The sequence below is a fragment of the Micropterus salmoides genome, unplaced genomic scaffold (assembly GCF_014851395.1).
Source record: "Micropterus salmoides isolate LMB-PRFRI ecotype aquatic unplaced genomic scaffold, ASM1485139v1 Ms_hic_scaffold_3, whole genome shotgun sequence".
Taxonomy (NCBI): Eukaryota; Metazoa; Chordata; class Actinopteri; order Centrarchiformes; family Centrarchidae; genus Micropterus; species Micropterus salmoides.
The window spans coordinates 31,605,570-31,624,312 of NW_024042261.1; the positions used below are offsets into that span (position 1 = coordinate 31,605,570).

Consider the following 18,743-nt stretch of genomic DNA (forward strand, 5'->3'; position numbering starts at 1 on the left):
TATGTTATTTAGAACATGCTGTATAAAAGAATTTATGGTTGCCATACACAAATGTGATGTGACATGAGGTCAAACTGATTGTTGTCTACTGTCTCATTTGGTATGTTTGAGCCCTGACTCAGTTGTTATGTTTTTGCAGGTGGCAGCTCGCACAGAGACCGGAGTGAGACGGCGTACACAGGCCATGTCTCGTTCCTGCAGCAAGCGCAAGAGCAGGTTCTCCTCTCTCTGGGGTCTGGACACTACCTCAAAGAAAAAAACAAAAGCCCATCCCAGTATCAACCAGGTCTGCAAGATTTTACAGTTTTAAAGCAATCAATAGAACTGCCTTGGCAACACAAAGATTTCTTTTTAGCCTTTACCTAAAGCATTTATCCTCCACAGTTCTGCTTAAGTTATGACCACTTGACCTTCTCTTTGTCCCAGCAGGTCTTTGCTGATGGTGAAGAGCCAGTGAAAAAGCCTGTAGATGGCATATATGTTGATCCTGCCAAGGAACACACAGTAAGGAGGAATCATTCAGTTTGCTCAAACTTGACAGTGAAGTGTAGCTCTAACATGAGTGGGAACTTTCTCAACTAAATCTTAAGCCAGCACTGATGTCAATAAAATATTAACCCTTTATGTATCCTGAGTAAACAACAGGGCAAAGAGAAGCTCAGAGGTTACATCTATAACTGCTATTTAGGCACATTAGAGGTTGTACTTTTTTATTCATTCAATCAAATGTACAGTAACGTACTATAGTCCTTGAAAACTATTGCAACTGCTCTGTGGGTGTACTGATGGTAGCCATTTAGTACTGGTGAGAGAATTTACTTTGGGGAATGATTTAAAACTGTGAACCACAAAGTGAAATTATCATGTTTAAATCAAACTTTGTAGTAAAAAGCATTGTAAAAATTAGTATGTACTAAAGTAGATGACTCTGTTCAAAGAAAAGTGAGGATGGAACTGTGAAAAGCCTTCCACGGCCCAGCACGGAAAGTGACATCTGGGTCCCTGACCACCTCACCCCCTCCTGGGTGTGTCTGCCAAATGACCAGCCAGTGCTAACCATCATCCAGCCAGGGGAGTCTGCACTGTGTGTTCTGGAAACCATCTGCAAGGTAACAGCGCCCAGCCTCAAATGACCTGACCCACGGTTCACGTTTAACTCCAGTGATGTTTGCATGACAATGATGTAAAGCCACTTGGAAACGCATGCAGACCCCTGTAGGAAATGAAAGCCACTGCCTGGCATCTACATAAAATGAAAAATGAGACTTGATCAATCGATCTGTCACTGATAAATGACTGCTGCTGTCAACTTTATGGTACCAAACAACCAATCATCTGTCGTTTTGCTCCCATCCCACAGGCTCACCAGCTCGATCCAACTAAGCTCTACTTGCGACTCAAATTCCTTATCGAAAACCAAGTGCAATTCTATATTCCCAAACCAGAAGAGGATGTTTGCGACTTGGTATGTAACTACCTTCTTAAACGTAATCTTATTCCTCCTTCTCCTTCAGACTTTTCAACATTGTAAAGATCCAAAACAATATTTAAGGAAACACTAGTAATGGCATTGAAACAATGCGAGTAATCTCAAATGGATTGAACCAAAGATCATAAGAACATCCTGAATTATTAATAGGTTTTGTGTTTTTATACTTTCGATTTCACGTTTTCTCCAGAGAACTAACTGCATCGAAACATAAATCTATTCATGGAGAGCCTTAATAAACAATATCTGTAGGAACCTTTGTATTAATATCATGTAATCATGACATGTCCTAGACTATCCTGCATAAAGACTCGGTTAGAGCTGCTTTGTCTACAATACAGAAAATGAAGTGTCTCTTTCTGTGCTGTCAGTAACCCACCCACCAGAATATGAATAAAGTAGGCCGTTGTTTCTTTATATAATGACTTCTTTTTGTTCTTCACAGCTTTACAAAGAAATTGAGCTCTGCTCCAAAATAACGAAAGTAATCCAGTTTGACAGAGATGAATCCTGCATGATTGGTTACGGTAGGAACCATTTAAATGATCCAATGTAGTTTCTTTTAGATTCACAATTATGATTTTTGTTTTCAGTTAAGATGCTGTAATGAAGTCATTGTCAAAGATTTCATATGTGGTGCTGTTGTTTTGAGCTTAATAATTGCTTTGCTTTGACCTATACATGACCTGTGTTTTTTTTCCTCATTTGTAATTCACAAATCCCTCTGTGTTTTATATAAGAGTCCCCCTTCTCTCTCTCCTTGTCTCACCTCTCTGCCTCTCCTTTTCCTCCTCCAGGTTTCTCCATTTCTGTTGTGGAGGAGGACGGAGTACAGCAGCTTTACATCACTGATGTGAAAGCCGGCGGATTAGCCTTCGCCAAAGGTTCATTTATCCTTCATTTCCATTAAATGAACTGATGAGTTACAGCTAGAGAAGTAAAATAATCTGTGGTGCATTAGTTGTTTTCCTGTTCTTTTACATGTTTTCAAAACATAGCATTTTTCTCACATCGAGGTCAAACATTTTTACTGCTTCTCTATAGAAATACATTAGCAACTGTTTTTCAATAGGCAGGGAAGGTTTCAGAGAACACAGCAGTTCTCAAGGGCGTTGATTACTATAATCATAACCACACTGCCTCTCACTGGCCTTTGTGAAGGACGACGCAGTATACAACACCTCACCACAGCTACTTCACATTGGTATCCCTGCTACGAAGTTAGCCTGCAGGGTTGAGTGTTGTCAAAGTATCATGCTGGAGTTGGTCATAGTGCAGATGGAGCACATGCAGTGATGCACTGCTGCAGAAAGTGAGAGGTGGACTGTCTCAGCAGCTGACACTTCATAGGGTATAGAGAATTGGGTCATGCTTGTGGGTCTGAAAGGCAAAGAAAGACAATTAATCTGACTGCTACTAAAGGTTTCCAAAGTATTTACAATAATATCATCTCGTCATCTTAATTAAGAGTTAAATGATCAGTTAATCAATGCTGAAAATGAGACTGTCATTACCACCTCATATTTGTGAAAGCAGATGCTGTTTTTTTGTGTTTTTTGTGTTTTTTTTTGCACGGAGGCGTGGCAGGCAGTGAATTGAATCAAAGCTGGTGTTTTTTCTACTTTGCAGGTCTAAATGCAGGGGATGAAATTCTTCAGCTCAACGGAAAAGACTCTCACAGTCTCAACTTCTCAGATATGAAGGCGGCTTTCGCTCAAGCCTCGCTGGCTTTGACAGTCAACACCCTGCCTTCTGTGGAACGACGTCAGCTCTGCTACCTGCCGCCACGCCGCTCGGATGCAGAGGAAGATCTCTACACTGACATTTTCTCCCAGAGTCAAGGTGAGAAGCACCATCAAATACAGCCTCACATGCAAATCCAGTCGATTTTAAAATCTGTTTTCCTTATTAATTCAAAGCAAAATTAAACTACTTGGTACATTCACAGGTCTAATTAGCAGAGGTTAATCAAAAGTTTAACTTCAAAACTCATCAGTACTACATAATGTGAGCATCAATTGCTGACAGTATGGCCATATCTACAACAGCTGGCCTGTAATCACTTTATACTGTGGATAACAAATCGACCAGAAATGTAAATGCAAAATGTTCTTTTCTTGCTAGCAGAAAATATTTCTCGCGATTGTCCTTGGTGACACCAGTTTCATCTGTGCAAACATAGTAAATGTACAGGGCCTTAATTAGAGAGGAAAGGTGCTCTCAGCAGTGTCTCGCAGCCCCACTTTGTGGATTAGTTTGAGGTTGGCCTGTTTTACATTAATAAAAATTACAAAGTAAGGACACTGTTTCTCATGTACTTTACAGTGCTTGTGAATATTTATTTAAAAAACATACTGTACAGTGTTTCAGTACTGTTTTGTTTGTTGCAGAGGAGATCCTGGACGATGGGGTTGGGCTGTTGCTCGAGAGCTCAGGAGACAGCTTGGAAGACGAATCTGAGATCTTCAGTCAGTTTGAGTCCAGAAAGGTAAGAGCCCCATCCCTACAGAAAACATCTGACAGCACATCTTTGAAATGATGTGCTTGTTTCCTGTCCTTGTCCTTCACAGCAACACCCTCAGCTCTGTGTTACTATGAAAAGAGTACTTCAAAACCGTTTGCTTCACCACTGTTTGAGGCACCATCTGTTACTGGCTCATTTTACCTTTCTTATTTAGGAAAGCAGAGCATTGTCTGTATTTATATTATCCAAGGTGTTAACCCCATACTTCTGTACATCAGGTTTCTCTTAATATCTCATTAATATATGCCTACATTGCTGAATGAAATGTCTTATGCTTTAGAAACTTGAGGCAATGTATTCTCTTTGAAGGGAACCTTACAGACCCATCCATCACTTTGCTGTTACATTCAAATTGCTTATTTATGCATAGTGATTAGGATCAGGTAATGATTGGATGTGTATTCATTTTAACTCTTACTTTACATTCAGATACATAACAAAAGAAATCTGCATAGTATTTGCAAAACAAGTAAATAAGAAAACAAGTCAAACACATTTGACTATTTTGCCATTGACGTGCTTTGGTTAACAAGATGACTAATTCTTATGCAGAGAAAAAAGTGAGCCTCAGAGTAAAACAACATTTGAAATGTTCTTTTTTCTGCAACAAGCTGACCTCAAATTGATAATAGTATCGATATGAGCAAATAAGGATATGGATTTAGGACATGGACAAAAAAAGGAAAACGATATGTGGAGTATTTCCTCTTCGTAGTGGTTAAGGTGGTGTTTTGTCCTGTTGTGCCTTTTTCAACTGTTTGTCTGTCTTTTTAATGTTAACTGACCCTCCTCTCTCTTTGAGGCTAGATGTCTGAAGAGAAATCATTGAGTTACAGGCTTCCTTTGTGATATTGAATGTATTTGAAGTTTTCCAAAGACAGAGTGCAGCCTCTTACACTGATTGAAAGTACAGAGATGAGTGAAGACTTAAGTCTTTGTATCCGAAATGCAGTAATGATGTCTGAATTGTTCCACAAGCTCACTAATAACAGAACAAAATCATACAAATATTTGCACATTGAACCGCTTTTTGGCTGTGCGTGACAAGTGCCCCCCTTGGGTACACCATGATTCCTTGAACTTCTTGTTGCAACAAATGTTCCTACAGTGAAAACGTGCACGAACACCAACAAGCTGGGAGTTTTGTTTCCAAAAACTATATAATAAATGACCGATGATCTATAATCTAACCCCTGCAGAAATTTTAAAACTTTGGAAGAGACAAACCTCTGGCACTAAAAGGCAAAAATTGTCTGTAATCATAGATGCTCATTAACTGATATTAACTGATATTAACTGGGATGCTAATTTTAAAATAAACAGCTGACTCCTTAGTGTCTTTTAGTATAACCAGCAGCACTCAAAAACAAGTTCAAGGCTAGTTAAATGCATCACCGTTAAACTTTTTCAATGGGGCTGGTCAAATGTATAAAGTGGAGAGCTAGCCTGACTAGCAATTTGCTGTGGTAGCGACTTGTCGATCACAAGGTAGCCACGCCCTAAAGCATAACTTGCTTTATCATTTATTTTATTTACAAAACGTACATCGTGCTGTATTGGAGACTTGAAACTAGCAATTGAGACCATAAACTCATTAGAAAGTGTTTACTGAGGTAATAAATCAGGTGACAAGTAGGGTCGTTTTGTCATTAAATCCAATGCAATCTGACTTCTTTTTGCAGCCAGTGGAGTCACCCCCTGGTGGCCATTAGAAAATATGCAGGTTTAAGGCACTTCCGCACTGGCTTCACTTTTCAGACCCTGGAGGTTGCTGCTTGTCTGGAATGCAGCACTTACTACCTTGTAAAAAAGCTATTTGCAATACAGCCTCCATTACTCTATTTCACTTGTTCTGGGGTATTTAGATGGTCAGACTGGTTAGTTGTCAGGCTTTACTGGTAGACATTCTGAGCAAGGTCTTTTTCCCAGACTCACCATTTGTTACGGACGTTCACCATCTACAGTGAAAATGTCATCATAGAGGAAGTAATGATACCATATTGTTCACAGACTGTAGGCTCAATAGACAAGCATGCAGTGCATTTGCAAGACATTTTGTGTTTTGAACAACAGTCAATAGATTGTAAGTTTCTATATACTACCATTTGTCACTGTGGATGTACAAATCTGTGCCCCTTTGTCGGGGTGTTAAATTACTAACTAGGGGAATATGACACACCAGGAAAGTAAGTCATGAGATTTTTAAGTCCTAGTCCAGTCAACTCAGAATGGAGGACCTCTAAATACGTGATAATATCTGCAGGGAACTTTTCACTTATTCATCTGAACAAGGGTGTTTATGGGCTCAGGAACTTATACCTCATTTGATTTGTTACTTATTATTAAATACATTTTCGCATGTCTAAACATTTCCCCTGCAAAATCTCCCACACCAGTTGCTCTTTTTTTCACCCTTCTTTGCAGCCTGCATTTCTGCAGCTCCCCTGTCCCCATCACCCCCCCCCCATTCCTGAAATCCTGCTTTTATATTCTGCTGTGGTGTGGCTCACCCAGCCAATCCTTCACTACCGCAACCTTGAGGAGGAGACTCCTTCCCTCCTGCTCCTTTGCTCACTCCCCAGTCTGGAATATTATCAAGACTCATTTACAATGCTGCTGGAGTTGGCCAGATCTTCACACTCATACTGTGTGTGTGAGTTTACCCAGCCTGTAGAGGAGAGAGAGAGAGGAAAAGAGAGAGAACAGCAGAATATCAGTGACATAACTATAGCAGACTCTGAAGGCGAAGAGAAGGGGAGTTGGAAGGCTGCAAGCGCTGGTGGGCGGAGGAGGAGGCTGAGCAGCTTCACTCATCCTTCATCACAAGCACCACAGCACCTTCTCCTTTTTTTTTTTTTTTTTTCTTTTTTTTTTTTTAAACAGAGGGAAGACAAAAGGGCTGAGAAATGTGTTGGAGAGGCGCAGTGTAGACTTGCCTCTTTCCAAAGCCTGGAGTCTCTTTCCTCCTGGCACTTTAACTGACACTGACTGTCCACCTGCACCTGGCTATGTCCGTCCTGAAGTGGAGCAAGCAGAGCAAGCGCTCCTCAGACTCCATCTGTGACATGCTTCATCTGGTGAGATTCCTTCCTTGCATCCCTTTTTCTTTACCTGGCTAGCTCTTGCTACTGCTGCGATAGATGGCGAGCTGTTGTGGTCTTATTTCAGTGAGAGTAAAACACCTTTCCTTCTCAGCGGTTGTTTCTCACCTCCTCCTGGCTGCTACAGGCAGACAACAGGAAGCTGTGAGTCACCGTTGTGTCGCAGAGTTGCCCCATAATCAGTGTAGTGCTCCACGGGATGCCAAAATAAAACACTGCATGTAGAAGCTGAGTCTCTACAAATCTGACAACTTAGACTTAACATGAGTTTGATAAACTACAGACTGTTTGTTGCAGTGACTCTGTGAATGTTAGAGTTTTATTCTCTTGGCACCTTGAGCTGTGATCTCTGGTTTATTTTATTTTCGGAGAGCAGACATGCACTCTTCCCCCTACTCCATCATCAGTTATTGCACACTTTGAAAATGTTTTTAATCTATATTTCATCCGCTAGGGGAAATGCTCTTCTCTGGCATCTCACAGCTGTACACATGAAAATCTTATCTACATATTGTTCACTTCATGTGATATTGAAGGTTTTTCCATCCCACATCCTCTCTTTTCTCTCTGCCATGTCATGACTGTTCATGCACCCGAAGCTGTCATGGTGTTAATTAGCCTAGATTGTGATTGTGAAGATTATGACTGGACTGTGACTGTCTGGTTGGGCTCAGTAAAACTGGCTGATCTCAGTTGACTAATTGGGCAGGAAAGAATCTGTTTTATTCATTATTTTCCCTTTTATTTGCATTGAATTTGCATTTTGGGGTTGCAAAATAGGGTGTGTGCAGTTGAGTTTATTTGTTTTTATAACTTGAACTTCCATTTGTAGTTTTATATACAGTACCACATCAGTAAAGTAATGCAGGAATGAACACAGACAGACAGGATATACTGAGGAAAACTGTTATGTCTTCTAACAAGACATATTTTTATGGATGCCTGATTATATTGGGAACATTGCCAAGAGAGACAAATGGCTGTCGTGCCTCACATACGGATGTGTGTTTGATTACATAACAGTGTTGATAACCATTGTTACCATTTGCAAAGCTGCATGAGAAGATGCGTGACTGTCATTGGATAACACTATGTTCTTCCTTTTTTCTGTACGTATATTGCTTTTATATTTCAATTTCCATCATATTTTAGTGAATAATCTAGTAACGAATCGACCTGTCATCTAGCCAAAAAAAAGTATATTTTAGTTAAATAAACAATGGAATTTTGTATATGTACTTTTTATGCAAAGTAATATAAATTTGCAAAGTTTTGATGTCCTCATGTGCGGTATAGTAGCTCAGATCTTAATTGGCTCAGATCTTAATTAAGATTGTGTTTATCTGAGATTGATAACATTCAATCTTCTGCAGTTGTGTGGAGGCTATATTATTATTTCCCAGAGGAGCTTGTCAGTTTGTCAGGATAAATTGCTTGTCTGGACTATAGAAATCCTTTCAAACAGAGACCCCTCAGCTCTCTGTTGTGCACTCAGTGGTGTTAATATCTGAGAGTGGTTGGTTATGTGGCCATAACCGTTTGTTCTCTGCAACTTTCTTAGTCAATTTTTATGTATCATCTACTTTAAAATAAGTCCTGTAAAGTGTTTGATCTAGTAAATTCTTTCTTCATAAAATTAAATATGGGTTTAATGGGTATGATAGAGTCTCTTTGTGCTTTCTGTTTGTATTGATGATGCCATTTTGCTGTAAAATGCCATTTTGTTGTTATGGCTGGTGAGGCTGTAGCCTGTTGGGAACAAAGTAACTGTATTAGTTCAGGCATGTAGGCTGTTGCTGAGTGGGGTCTATTTTTGTCCAAAATTATAGTCTAATGCACATGAAGGCTGGTCTCCACGGTAACGCATACCATATGAGGACAGGCACTGTTGTGTGTATATTTTGATTCTGTGAAAGAGATTAATCATTACACCACCGACCAGTCAGTAGGAGGAAAACACTAGGGAAAAGAGGGATTTGAGTGAAGGAGAGGGAGGCGGAGAGTCATTGTTATGACAGACTGAAAATAGACCAAATTAGTGCAAATGATTTTTTTTTTTTTTTTTTTTTGAGCGGCGCCTCTGCCTCTTTCCAGGCTCACTCTAAGCACAGTCATGAATCTGTGTACATCAGTAGGTGGAAAGTAACACCTGCAAGTAAATATCTGACGTGCTGCTTGTGGTGGTTGATCAATATTTGGATTTTACTTCCCTTGCCTTCAAGTTGGAGTTGCATAATTTATCATCACACTTCTTTCCCTCTTCAATTTGCAGAGTACTGAGCAAGTCGCTGCTTTCTGCCGCAGTCTCCATGACATGAATCCCTCGGAGTGTGTGTCCTCTTCGCCTAGCCCGGACTCGCCTTTCCCTCCTCCTGCAACTCCCCGACTGCTCTCTGATGCCGACAAGCTCCGCAAAGTCATTTGTGAACTTGTGGAGACCGAACGCACCTATGTCAAAGTCAGTATCACTCATCGTACTTACAAGGGACAGATGGGTTTTTTTTGTGTGTGTGTGTGTGTTCCACCTGTCCATCGATCTGTGTTTCTGTCTGCCTCGGGTCATGTTAGCCCTACACATTACCTATTCCACATGACCAATCCATATTTATCTGTGTCCCAGGAGAAATGAGGGGGACACAGCTGCGCCCTTGCCTGGATATTGCCTAATCTTTTTCTGCCCAGTATAAATGTGGCTCCATGGAATAATTAGGTTATAGAGGGTATATAATGGGATAATGTCAAGGCTATCTAAAATGTTATACCTCAATACAAGAGGCACATATATGTATTATAGAAATCCCATTGTGCTTGATGAATGGTGTATTGTACAATTTTTAAAGGGGATAGTTTGATTTTGGTGGCTATTTGTCCTAATAACCCTCTGTCAAAGTGACATTGCATTTGATTGTCGGTCTGTACAGTTAGCAGTAGTGGGACTTGGCAGTTCAATTGCTAATGTTATATAGGAGTAGACAAAATAATGGAAACACTAAATGAAGAGGGACCGTAACTATCAACTACTGGTAAATCACTGCTACTTACTTAAGACTTGAACATGGTTACATCTTGTCCCACCTCTTTCTGTTTCTCTCTCCCTGTATCTGTCTGCTCTCTTGACCTTTTGTCAGCAGTATGTTTTATAAAGTCAGACTAACATGATACCAAATGACATCTGCACTGGTGTGTTCACTGTTGCTTTATTTGGTGTATCCTGTGTCGGTATCTTCTCAAGAGTGTGTGTGTGTGTGTGTGTGTGTGTCTCGCGCTCTCTCTGTGTTTCTCTGCAAAGTGCTAAAATGGGTCGGCAAATAAACTCTGGTGCTGACAATGTTTTTGTATGTGGCTGTGACAATATTCTGTTACTGGCTGTGCACAACATACGTGTAAATCTGACTGGCACAGAATCGGATATGTGAGACTGATCAGCCTGGTCAAAGCGGATCATTCTGAAAACCGGCTGACTCCAGTCGGCCAGATGATAAATGTAAATTACAGTGCAATGTGCTTGTTAGGCCCGGCCATCCTCCTTTTTAATATAGGCTTTCTACAGTTCAGTTTAGGAAATTGTTGCCAAAGTCTTTTATTAAACTGGGTTTCCATATAGCTCCTATTCCCTTTTTAAAGTGCATGCAGAAAGCTCCTCTGTCTTTGATCTTAGAGGGTCATTGAAATGGGAGGGACTCTTGAGACTATCCCTGCACCTTTTTATCATATGTTTTTGTTGTGAAGAATATATAATGAATTTCATGTAATGGCCTTGGCAAACCTTAAGGAAACACTATTCACTCTTGTCTTGCAGGATCTAAATTGCCTCATCGGGAGATATTTAACCCCACTGCAGAAAGAGACCTTCCTCACTCAGGAAGAGGTATGTCGAATGTTCCCTGTGAGCATTTGAGGGGTAGTTGGATTTTAAATGCCAACATGCCAATTGTTGAAATGTTCTAAGAAAAGTGGGTTACATAATCATGTGGAGAGTAGCTGTGTACAAGGACAAGAGGTGTGGATGATGAGAAGGGGGGGTTATGTTTTCAGCATTTTATATGCTAGTAACTAGTATTTGATGCACCATATTATGAGAGAAATTTTACAGAATTCTGTAAAATAAGGAGAAATTGTTTTGACTTTGTTCAAATGCCTTTTTCCTCCAGCTGGACATACTATTTGGAAACTTGCCAGAAATGGTGGAGTTCCAAGTTGAGTTTCTCAAGACTCTGGAAGATGGGACCAGACTTGTTCCAGATCTAGAGAAGCTGGAGAGAGTGGATCAGTTTAAGGTATACCCGCTCTTTGTAAAACATACACCTTTTTAAGAGATGACTAGCAACAACCATTTAAAACACCCATAAAGTCTTTAATAACTACTGGTTGGGTAACTTCTCTTCCCTTTTTTACAGAAAATCCTCTTCTCCCTGGGAGGCTCTTTCCTGTACTATGCAGACCGTTTTAAAATCTACAGTGCTTTCTGCGCCAGCCACACAAAAGTCCCTAAGGTCCTCGTAAAGGGTAAGTAAATGTGCTCTTCGGTCAACATTCCTCCTTGGCACAAAGGAGAGGATGTATTTATCCATCAACCATCTGCCATATCCTGCAAGGCTCCATAAATCAGCTCTGCGGAGTTGTCAGCCAGACAGTTGTCCATTTGACCTCTGCATACATTGAAGCTATTGGCTCCCAGGGCTAAAAAGCCCTGCAACATAGTGTGAGAGAGAGAGAGACTTTGAACTTTTACTAAAATATTTAGATTTTTTTGCAAACTTCTTTGGCAACAATATTTAAATGAAAAATTCATGCCAAATATGCCCACTGAACTGAGAGAGAGGTGTGTGTGTGTGTGTATGTGTGTATGTGTGTGTATATTTGTATATATGAAGTGTTCTCTTGCTAGTACACCCACTCCCTTTAACACTTGAGTGGATGGCTTGGTTTGCTACATACAATGAGTCAACTAGTTGTTGGCCATACTGAGTTTAGTGAGGTGTTATTTGGATAAAGCTGTTTTTTAAATCAGTAAACACATTATTTCCGCCCACTTGTGGCTGCCTGCTTAGATAAAATCACTGGTCAACAAAAAGCATGAAACAGTCCAGTCCTTTTGACTTGGCTGTAGGTCATTTCTAATACAAGACAAAGTAAAACAAACACTAACTGGGTCTGAGTTTGCACAAGATGAACATGTTTATATCAGAGTTACCCGGTTAATATCAACAATATAAGTTAATCCAGTTTCAAATAAACAGTAAAGGCTACTACTGTCAATTACAGACCATAAACAAACTTACTTGAGTAAACCACTAATGAGTACCAATTGTTAGTGTATACAACACATCAGGAAAGTACAAAAAAAATGCACGAGATGCCAGGGAACTGTTGCAATAAGTGTTCTTTATCGGTCATTCCAGCCAAAACCGATCCCAATTTTAAGGCCTTCCTGGATGAGCGCAACCCCAAGCAGCAGCACTCTTCCACCCTGGAGTCCTACCTGATCAAACCGATCCAGAGGGTGCTGAAGTATCCCCTTCTGCTGAAGGAGCTCTACTCACTCACAGACCCAGACAGTGAGGAACACTACCACCTGGATGGTAAGACTCGGTCACAAGGCTGACTGAGAAGATGAAATCATTTTGACAGGGGGGAACACAGGTGATTGCATACAGTCACAACAATTAAACGCTAAGCATGTTCTCTTCTGCTCATCTGCAGTTGCCATGAAAGCCATGAACAAAGTTGCCAGCCACATCAATGAGATGCAGAAGATCCATGAGGAGTTTGGAGCAGTGTTCGATCAGCTCATCACGGAACAAAGTGGTGAAAAGAAAGAGGTAGGTTTGACAAAAGTGGCTTGGCTCTGTTCTATCAATTAACAAGTACATGTGGGATGACTATTTTGTTGCTTCTGCCAGGTTGCTGATCTGTCCATGGGTGACCTGCTACTCCACACCAGTGTGACCTGGATCAACCCTCCTGCCTCCTTAGGAAAATGGAAGAAAGATCCCCAGATGGCTACATTTGGTATGTCAGGGAGTTTCCAACATGATTATGTTTTCAGTATGACAGAATATGATTGTCATGTTTATTTCCTCCTTTTATTAAATAAACACTATTGTTCCCTGCAAAATTACATTTTGATTTGACAAGTCACCTTAGGTTTCAGTGATAACTGATGTGCCATTGTTTTTTAGTGTTCAAAACAGCAGTGGTCTTTGTATGCAAGGATGGATCCAAGCAGAAAAAGAAAATGGTACGTTTTCACACAAACAAGAAGTCATCAGCAACACCAAAGCCCATTTAAAATTTGACTTATTTTGTTACAGCATTGTAAATTCATGTGCCATGGGCCTTAAAGCTGATTAGAACTGGATGAATCTCATTTCACTAGTGTACAATGCAATGCAATGCAAATACAATGTGCACACCCTCATTCCCTCACTCACCTCAACCTACACACGCACACCCAACCACACACATGCACACACAGACAATATAAACAAAACTAACACAAAATGTCTTTATTTGAATGATTGTAGGGTGGCTCCCATCGTGTGTCTGTATCTTCAGAAGAAAAAGACCCCTTCAGATTCCGTCACATGATCCCAACTGATGCCCTTCAAGTCAGATCCTTGGCCAATGCAGGTAGATTACTCAATGAATAATGTACAGAGCTGTACTGAAATACTGATGTTTTGTTCTTCTAAATCTAGAAATTATTATTTCAGAATGTCTTACCAGATTGCTCTGAGCATGAGATCACATGTATGTGTCTTCCTCAGATGGCGAGGGCTCTGCTGTTTGTGAGATTGTTCACACAAAGTCAGAGTCAGAGGGACGGCCAGAGAGGACATTACAGCTCTGCTGTAGGTGAGGATCTCTTCTAATGGATGTTGAATTCCACTGGAGATTGAAGCTCGTGTGTCACTGATACAGTCCTGTCTGCTGCTATCTATAGAGTGACAAACTGATAACATGCCCTTCTTTCTCCCTCAGCTCCCCAGAGAGTAGAAAAGACTTTCTGAAGACAGTCCATTCAGTCTTGAGGGAAAAGCACCGCCGCCAGCTCCTAAAAACAGAGAGTTTACCCCTCAACCAGCAGTATGTGCCCTTTGGAGGAAAGCGCCTCTGTGCCCTGAAGGGAGCCCGTCCTGCCATAAATAGAGCAGGTAAATGCCAGTCTGTGGCTGCATTCACCCTACAGCTCCAAGTGTCCCAATTGTGAATTTGTTCCTTCCTACCTGACACAGATAGGATGCATTGGTGTACATGAATAGATGTTTTGGTGTAGTGTGAACAAAAACAAAGTTGAATCTAAGCTTTTCATTTATGGTTTCACCACATTTATAGATTTAATTATTATGTGAGGAGAAACCTACAAACTACAGGTAGCCTAATTAGGGCTGGCCCGAATGCCATTTTTTGAGCTTCGAAGCTTCGATAGTAATTAAGAGCGAATAATCAAAGCTAAAACTAAATTTTAACTTTGTTATGGCTAGGCTAGAAGACCCAAGTGCAGGACTAAGAAAGGTAGTAGTTACACAAAAGAGGAATATTTATTGCAGGTTTTAAGGGATCAGATATTGAGTCGGGGAAGAGGTAGAGTGAAAATAAATGCGTGCCGAACCAGGTTGGTGGCAGCTGTACAGTGCAGGGGAACTGTATCTGAGAGTCCAGAATGCGATCCGAGCCGGTCCAGAGAAGAATCCAGGAATAGTTTAGCCAGGGAGTGCAGACGGAATAGACAACACGTCATTAAACAGAATTCATTTTTAACTTTTAGTATGCTATAATAAGTAATTATAGCATACTAAATGTTCCTTTTCTACAACCGGCCTATTATTTAAATATGTTCATTATGTTGTTGTAGCCTACAGTTTAACCAACTGATTAATATTAAAATGTATATAATTTAACTGCCATTGTCATCTCTCAGTTTAAAAGTGCTACCACACAGCTGAGGGCCTAATTTTTCCCTTTGATGTGAACTGGAGGCTACATTTACTGCTGTGTGTGCAGGTCAGGCGCGCAGAAAAAACACCCTCAACATTCGAACGTGTGCCAAACGATTGAATATTCAGGTCCAGCCCTACAAGTTATATCGTAATTTTAGGAAAAGGTAACATAACAGACGGTCTTAGATTTTCAATGCTCGTAGCATACTGTACTGAACGCTGTGCTGTTATTGCTCGCTGTTGATTAACCGTCACACTACTTTTTCCTCATGTCAGTGTTTCCTCTATATGCATTCCGCTGCTGAATCACGACCGCTGCTACTAAAATTTCCCACGATCATCAAACTATGCGCTACAAATGTTTTCCATGCCATCACTGTAATATCATTGTGGCACAACAGAACCAACCAAATTACTTTCTCCAGATCTAAAGGTTGTAGTTTCTTCAATAGACTGATCTTTGGTGGTGTTTATTTATTATCTGCTCTAGCTTTTTCAACTATTTGTTCAGCGATATGGTGAAAATATTGGCCCCAATATGATGTGAAATTACATATTTTTCATTGGAAAACACAACATTTTCTTGGGAGCACCGCCAAACCCCCCAACCAACACCAAAACATTCATCTAAAGCTCACATTAAACTGGGAACACAATGCAGTTTTAAGCTATTCTAAGCATGCTCATGGACACAAGAGCAAAGTTGCTGAGACATGTTGAAACACTTAAGTTTACTTATTTTGTGAAGTGTTAACTTAGTCATTCATATTATTCATGTGTTTAATTTCCTATTTTTTTTTTTTGTAGCATCTGCCCCAACTAGGACTCTAGGCAGGAGGAAGTTAGTGCGCAACCGTTTCACCATAGACACGGACATTGTTTTTGATGGTGAGCCTGAACAGGACCTTGCTTCACCACAGGAGCCCGACTCAAATAGGTTGCAGCAGGACAACGAAACAGATCAGCAGCAGTCTGAGTTAGCAGGTGACACAGACCGCTGGGTAGAAGAACAGTTTGACCTAGAAGAATACGAGGACCAGGAAGAGGTGAAGGAGACTGACATTCTTAGTGATGATGATGACGAGTTCTGCCAGACACCCAGAACGCCGTCCGCTGAGGCCGACCTGGAGGCACCCGTCATGGCTTTGTCCTTGGAGAGTGAAGAAACAGAGAAGAGCGAGAGCCTTAATTCGCAAACGGTCAGTGAGACACCTGATGATGTGAAGCAGAGCATTGTGATCGATGACAACGTGGAGGACCGAAAGCAAACGGAGAAGGATGAGATTTGGGTACGAAGGGGGCAATCAGGTTCATCCCAGATTGTCGCACATAAAAACTGAAGAGGACAGACCGACAGCGTGTTTCAGACAGCTTTACATGGGCTCCATAAAGATCGTCATCAAAAATCAGTCTTCACAAACAATGCATGGGCATTGACGTATATCGCACAGCTAGTAGAAGATATATCCTTCCTTACCTTACTTTGGCTGAGTGCTTTTTGTACAGGTAAGATGATCAGTGGAGCAATACAGGAATCTATGAGGGAGCTTTATCCCAAATCATAATGCTGTTACATAGAAGTCAAATGTAAGCTTTGAGAGATGAACTAAGAGTACAATCATGGAATCTAATCAGTTTCTTTGATTGGCATGGTTTGCACATTTGGGCAGCATTCTATAGTCCTGCCTGCTGTTGCCAAATTTGGGTATTGTGAGAGCATTAATATTTGTTTTGTCTGTGTGACTCAGAGATATTATTATAGATAAGGGCTGTATATTATTTGTCCTTTAAAGAAATAGAATAAATAATTGCAAAAGACAGCCTTGTCTTGCATAGTTTACTGTACTTGTACATTTTCACATGAATATACACTGACATGTTTGGGAACAAATTTCCTGTTTATGTATAATGATTTTGATCACTTGTTTTACAGACTTTAAGCTATCATTTTAGCCTGGAAAATGTTTTTTTTGTTCTCTTGTTACATTTAATAGCGGAATTATGTAATAGCCCCCTGTGTCACAGAGGCAAGGGGATTTTAATTTGTTTTAACTTAACTTAATCCTGTTTTACTTGAATTTGCTGTTTCATGTTTTTGTTTACTGTGAAACCATTTTCTTGTATTTTTCCTTTTTGCTCTTCAGTATTGCCATTTAAAGAATGCTCAATGTTGCATTTCATTCTTAACACTTTGTGTGCACACTGTATTGTAGAGAATTTGCTCATCAGCTATTTTAAAAGGTCTTGTGTGTTTAAAAAGATTGTTCACTGGTAATGGATTACAAAGCAATGTTTTTATTTATTCATTAACTTAATTTGTAAGCAAGTAAAACATTTTTTGACAAATAGTCCAAATTTGCTCAAGCAATCAAGGGGAAAGACTTGCAGTATGCCTGAACAGTGAAAGAAATCATACTTGTAAAAAAACTCATTGTGCTACTAAGACTGCATTTTTATTACTGTGTATATATAAAAATGTATTGATATCATAATAAATACAGTTGTTTCCTACTTAAAAATAATGGCACCTCTACAGTGATTCATTGGTTTGTGTGGTTTTACACAACTGCCTTACTTATTCCCTGCAAAACAATTGTTATGTGAGAAGAACAAATGCCCAGTGTCTTCAGACATACCTCAGCCGGACTAAGCAACTAATCCTGAAACAAAGACAAATTGCAATTCCAGGAGGGGGGGGGGGCATGCTCTGGCATATAGGAAACAACAATGATCTTCTGAATTGAGATGTGATGTCTAAAATTATGATTTAAGTGAACACATTTGGCTGAATAAGTGAGGAGACTTTTTATCCCATGGCTAATCAGTCCAGTTAATCTTGTGTCACAACCATAAATTCTATACATTGATAGATGGATTTATTTTTGGAATGGTACAGGACAGTTGAGCAGTTGATGAGGAAGGAGATACCATACCATGTATGATCATGGTTCTGTACTACAAAGCAAATTCAACAGATTTCTTTTTAATATCTGCCTTCACTAACCCTAACAATCAGAATAAGTGGTCACACGAAGCAAGTTATCAACTCTGCAAGTCAACCTATGGTTTCCCAATCCTGTTATTGTTCACATAAAAGAGGCGGTGTTAGCATTATAAGACCAATCGTAAACATGGACACGGATCTACTGGCAGCAGAGCGGCATATTTTACAAACGTAGAGCAAACTATAATATCAGACAAATACAACATAGGCTTAGTTAAAACACACAATCCAGGCTAAAAGCAACACAGCTGCAGCTGCCACATGCAGGAAGAAAATCGCCAACAGTATGAATGCCTAAGTGAACAGGCGTTTTATATGAATGTGTCATGGCAATTTCATCCTTATTCTTTCAGCTCAGCTGTGTGTCGGCGTTTCAACATTAAAAGCCACAAGCACTGTATAACTGGTCGTTAAATTCGCTTTCATGAACTTCACATCGGATTCATTTATTTAACACACTCAATGTTCCAAATATTATTCTAAATAAACTTCATTAAGCAGCGAAACAAAAAGACCATTCATGCCATAAAAAGTGCTCAAATAGGCTACTGGTTGAAAGTGTATTCCTACATTTACTGAAAACATTAACCGCACCCAAATAGCAAAAAAAGTGGGGAGCTACATGACCAGTCTCTATAGCCTAATATAAGAAACAAATTCCTATTAAACGTAATATGAATAG

General features: G+C 40.1%; 1 protein-coding gene across 5 annotated transcripts in view; it reads left to right on the top strand.

The window, feature by feature from the left end:
- The window catches only part of LOC119882272 (T-lymphoma invasion and metastasis-inducing protein 1-like), a 41,988-nt gene extending 24,409 nt beyond the window's left edge, over positions 1-17,579 (top strand). For 2 of the 5 annotated variants that reach the window (XM_038692268.1, XM_038692269.1), the window contains exons 8-27: positions 140-286; positions 427-504; positions 939-1,109; positions 1,361-1,465; positions 1,935-2,016; positions 2,287-2,373; positions 3,119-3,331; positions 3,880-3,977; positions 9,387-9,572; positions 10,914-10,982; positions 11,266-11,391; positions 11,512-11,620; positions 12,517-12,696; positions 12,818-12,936; positions 13,018-13,126; positions 13,297-13,355; positions 13,642-13,747; positions 13,885-13,972; positions 14,099-14,271; positions 15,865-17,579. In XM_038692268.1, coding sequence (XP_038548196.1) covers positions 140-286; positions 427-504; positions 939-1,109; positions 1,361-1,465; positions 1,935-2,016; positions 2,287-2,373; positions 3,119-3,331; positions 3,880-3,977; positions 9,387-9,572; positions 10,914-10,982; positions 11,266-11,391; positions 11,512-11,620; positions 12,517-12,696; positions 12,818-12,936; positions 13,018-13,126; positions 13,297-13,355; positions 13,642-13,747; positions 13,885-13,972; positions 14,099-14,271; positions 15,865-16,397 — 2,838 coding nt within the window. In that variant the 3' untranslated portion in view covers positions 16,398-17,579. Of the gene's footprint in view, positions 1-139; positions 287-426; positions 505-938; positions 1,110-1,360; positions 1,466-1,934; positions 2,017-2,286; positions 2,374-3,118; positions 3,332-3,879; positions 3,978-6,904; positions 7,091-9,386; positions 9,573-10,913; positions 10,983-11,265; positions 11,392-11,511; positions 11,621-12,516; positions 12,697-12,817; positions 12,937-13,017; positions 13,127-13,296; positions 13,356-13,641; positions 13,748-13,884; positions 13,973-14,098; positions 14,272-15,864 lie in introns of those variants that run through there. The other 3 variants (XM_038692272.1, XM_038692270.1, XM_038692271.1) reach the window with 3 other exon arrangements.
- The last annotated feature ends 1,164 nt before the right edge of the window (positions 17,580-18,743 follow it).